Source organism: Mesitornis unicolor, unplaced genomic scaffold (assembly GCF_000695765.1).
Source record: "Mesitornis unicolor isolate BGI_N332 unplaced genomic scaffold, ASM69576v1 scaffold49342, whole genome shotgun sequence".
Lineage (NCBI taxonomy): Eukaryota > Metazoa > Chordata > Aves > Mesitornithiformes > Mesitornithidae > Mesitornis > Mesitornis unicolor.
Window position 1 is genome coordinate 2,683 of NW_010168082.1, and position 4,818 is coordinate 7,500.

At 38.6% G+C, this 4,818-nt stretch overlaps 1 protein-coding gene across 1 annotated transcript in view; it reads left to right on the forward strand.

The window, feature by feature from the left end:
• Positions 1–489: 489 nt before the first annotated feature.
• LOC104536321 (serine/threonine-protein kinase Nek7-like) overlaps positions 490–4,818 on the forward strand; it is a gene marked incomplete at its 3' end in the record, with an annotated part of 17,046 nt that continues 12,717 nt past the window's right edge. The window contains exon 1 of the mRNA XM_010178892.1: positions 490–570. Coding sequence (XP_010177194.1) covers positions 514–570 — 57 coding nt within the window. The remainder of the gene's footprint in view (positions 571–4,818) is intronic.

Below are 4,818 nucleotides of genomic sequence, written 5' to 3' on the forward strand. Positions count from 1 at the left end.
TGTGTGTTTAGCTTTTTTCTGTTTAGATGGAACTACTCTTGCATACTTCCAAAAATCTACAGATAAATTAATGCAACATAAACAGCATGCACGCAGCAGTTATAACTCTTCTGCTGATGTGCTATTTCCCATGCTGCCCATAGGTCTAAGGTACTGGCCTGCAGGCTTCTATGTAGTTAAAAAAGTGGTTGGTGCTTCTGAAGAATAATGAGGTGATGCAGCTTTTATCAGAGCCATTTGTCTGGCTCATGTAGTTTAATGCATCTCTTTTAATAATAAATTCGGATGTGTGTAGTGATTTATCTGATTTTATAGAGCAGCTAAACATTAGAAAACTTCCTATAACAGTGCAGGGCTACCATAATTAAATGTTAGTAAACTTAAGCATGCGAATGAGAAAATTAATTCTTCAGTTCCTCTGCTGATGTTCATTGATCATAAATACAGGTTGAATTACAGTGTAATGAATGTATTTCTCCTTACAGGACGTAAGGGACGCTTTTACGTGACAGAATGGATGAACAGTCACAAGGCATGCAGGGGCCAACTGCGCCGTCATTTCAGCCTCAGGTAGGTACTTTACTTTTTTCTTTTTTAAAGCAGCTGCTCTTGTGGCGACAAAAGAGCTGTAAACAAAATATATTCTGGTGATCTTGAAATTAATTGAATATCAGTCCTATATTTCATAGAAAATGACTACTTTTCATTTTTGCCTCCTACTACCTCACCAACTTCGAGGGTTTGAAGATGAAGTGGAAGTAGGAAGCAAAGATGAAGGCAGTTGTTTTCCTGAGAAATGGTGAGCTGTTAAACACTGTTTCAAAATTGTATCAGAATTACCATATTGATGTCAGACTGTTACCTTCAACTTTCCCTTCTTACAAGCTGCCTGCTGGTGATTCCCAGTAGCTGTAGTTCTGTTAGAAGGAAGATGCATAAGAAATCTAATCCTTGGATGTGTGTTGATGGTGTGAAACAAGGGATAAAGGTTATCTGATAAAGATAATATTGGGGTATTGCTTTTTGACATTTTTAGGAAGTAATTATTTGAAGGGCATACAGAAGCCTGCAGATGAATACCCTAAAAACAGTTACTGCAGAGACCATTCCAAAGGAGAAGCTGGACAGTTCATAAAGCTGGAACCTAAATTTTGTAATTTTCATGTTAACAGCATAGTTAACAGGGCAATTTGTGCCCTTTATCTTACAAAAGCTAAGGAGAATTCTGGTTTGTGAGACTTAGAATATTTACAATAACTAGCTTTCCTTACCTCCTGTGTTTTTATTATAGCGTTGCGATAACAAAAAATACGGATTTAATAGTATATATACCAATGCAAAACAGTTAGGAATTGAAGATAAGTGTTTAGCTATGCATACAGATTTTTTTTTGAGAAAATTCATTTATAATGTCTAAACAAGTGAAAAAAAAAGGTGCTTAACATCCATATTATGAATGTCATAAAAGTTCCCCATTATTATTATAGTTTTTTTTCTTTCCTGACTTGAAAGAGTAAACAGAACTCAGCTGATTAAGGTTTCTTTATTTCTGGGAAACCTTCCTATGTTTTCTGTTTGCTGACTGCAAACAGGTTTCATATTTCTTCATCTGTCTTCTGAGTATTTGAATGCTTGTTTCCGATTCACACAATCAACTTTTTGAGGACTGGTTCAATTTTAGGAATATGACTGTAACATTCATACAAAGTTTATGAATTCATACTAGTAAAATAAGTTTCTAGTTTTACTGTTCTGGGTAATATGGCTTGTCTACATGTATCCAGTTTCTTCTGTGGTAAACTATGGACAGACCTAAAAGCAATATTACTGTAATCAACTCAACACTTTCTACAAAAGAAGAAACTAATATTTATTCTGAGCTTTGGTTAACTGTTAAGGTGCCTCATTATTTTGTAAATCAATTTCTCTGTAAACTGCACGAAGCATGATTTTTGTGATTTGAGTTTTCTTAAGATGGAAGGCTTTGGTTTTGTGGGTCTGAGCTGGACCTACATCAGAATATTGACTGTTTTGCATTTCAAGGAATAAAGAGTGAGGGGGGCAACCATGCTTTGATAGTCATATTGCCAGAGTAATCCTAAAACAATAATTCAGTGATGTTCTCGTCTTGTTAATCCAGATTGTTTTTTCTGTGAGCCAGATACATACTTTAATTCTTAAGGATTTTTCTGCTGATGGAGCATGCTTATGGTGGAAAACTAGTAATGAAGAGAGGTTATTTTACTAATTGCTGATACATTTAGGAGAAGCAAGAACTGGAATTGAAAATACAGGAGGTTATGAGCAAGAGGTGAGGTAATGACTTATGAAGAATTGTGTGTTGGGTTTTGATAAACCTGTGGATCTCTTTTAGTTCTCTTGGTCATTATATTGTGTAAGTTTATACTCCTATTCATGGCAAGTTAAATTACCTTAATCACTGGACATTGTTGACGAGGAGTATGAGAATATTTAACTAAACAATATAATGGCTTTGTCCCAGTTAGTTTCAAAACACCATTTCACAGAATCACTGAATGGTTGAGGTTGAAAGGAAACTCTGGAGGTCATCAGCCCTCCTGCTTAAGTAGGGTCTCTTAGGGCAGTTTTCCCAGGACCATGTCCACACCATTTGAGTATCTCTAAGGAGGGAAACTCCCCAGCCTCCCTGAGCAACCTGTGTGTGTGCTCAGTCACCCCCATAGGAAAAATGTGCTTCCTGATGTTCAGATGAAACCTCCTGTGTTTCAGTCTGTGCCCATTGCCACTTATGCTGTCGCTGGGCACCACTGAAAAGAGCCTGACTTTTTCTTTTAACATCCTCTCTTCAGGTATTTGTAGACCTTGAGATTCCATCTGAACCTTCTCTTCTCTAGGCTGGGTGTTGCCTGCGCTACAACTGAGAGCCTTTCCTCATACGAAAGGTGGTCCAGTGCCCTGATCGTTAGTGGCCCTTTACCGGACTCTCTCCAGTATGTCTATGTGACCCAGTATGAGTGGCCCAGAACTGGACACAGTATTCCTGTTGTGGCCTCACGAGTGCTGAGTAGAGGGGGAAGATCACCTCCCTCCACCTGCCGGCAACAGCCCAGAACATCATTTGCCATCTTTGCCACAGGGGCACATTGGTGGCCCATGTTCAATGTGGTGTCCACCAGGAGCCCCAAGGTCTGGCCTGTAAAGCTGTTTTCTAGCAGGTCAGTGCCAAGCGTGCTCTGGTGCATGGAGTTATTGCTGCCCAGGTGCAGGGCTTTGCGCTTCCCTGTGTTGAACTGCACGAAGTTCCCATCAGCCAATTTATCCAGCCTGTTGAATTTCCTCTGGATGGTGGTATCACCCTTTGGTGCATCAGCCATTCCTCTCAGTTTTGTGTCATCAGCAAACTGGCTAAGAGTGCCCTTTGCCTATCATCCAGGTCATTAATGAAGGTATTGAGCAGCAGGGTTGGGCCCAGTATTGACCCCTGAGGGGTCAATAACCTGTTAGATACTGGTCTCTAACTAGACTTTGTGCCATTAGAAGCTCATTTTCTACTTGGAGTGAAGTGCCTGACATGTCTGTCAGTCTGTTATCTACAAAGTTAAAACACTGTACTTATGAAGTAAGTCCTTACGTCGCAAGGATGTTTTGAAAGTGTGGATATCTAAATATTCCCAAATCTCTTGCATATTGTAAAAAGGATTATGTAAGAAGGTAGGAAAATATGGATTAATAGTCTGATACAGTAGACTGCAAATTCTAGAACTTCCTCAGGAGTAGAATGGGAGTTTTTTAGCATCTGAAGCAGAAAAAAATGACACTTAATAGACCTGTAAACCAAAGGCAGCAGATGTCCCTTACTGTTTGTGTGTTTTGTTGATAATTTTTTTTTCCCTATGATGATGAACAACGGTTTATCAAGTCTATTCTTGCGCAGAAGAGATTGCATATCTCTGCTCACCATTGCTGTTCCTCTTTGTTTTCTAGATCCCTTGTATTCCCTTCAAAATGAGGGGTCAGTGCAGTATTTAGTGTGCACACAATAGACTTAAGTAGTGAAGCATTTTGTTTTCTGTTTCATTAAATGCTCTTCCTAAAAATGGCTTCCTTTCTTTTTGATGATGACTGACCAATCAGTTTAACTTTTCAAGGAAATTTTTTCATGTTATTTTGTATACCATTTTCCTGTGTTGTAATAACTAATTTAAAAATAATGATTCTCTGTCTTGAGGATCATATTTCCCATTAAGTTACTGCTTGCTAGCCTTGGGATGCTAGTACTGAGTGCCAGGGTGGAAAAGGAAGACAATCATCTATAAGGCTTTACGGTCGTATTTTGAGCTGGTTGTCTTGGATAGGTTTGGAATGTAAAGAAACTTTACTGCTTCATTATATGTATTGAATAGTGCACTTTCCTTCGGGATTTCACTGGTAACTTCTCTGAGAAAATAATTTTTCTGCTGCTGTTTCTCATCTTATAGCTGACTATTAATCTACTCAATGTTCTCTCTCAGCCTGAAAGAGCTTAGTTTTATGGGTTAGGAATCCTTACAGAAGGAACCTGGTCAAACATTTTTTAAAACGTGTGGTGTAATTTCTTCAGCAGAAAAGCCCAATTAGGAAAAAACCTTTCCCACTCTGCCCTTAACTGCTTATTAGAATCTCTCTGTTTGGCTACATTTGAACTGAATTTGTGAATAATTTAAAATAAACAAATTGTTTTTTGAGTTGTCTTTTTAAAAATCCAGTTCAGTCTTTGACTTAGTCTAGTGCACTGGCACAGAGTAATGGAGCAGTACGGAGGAGCTTGCAGTGAGAGAGGACAAGGACCTCCTGGGA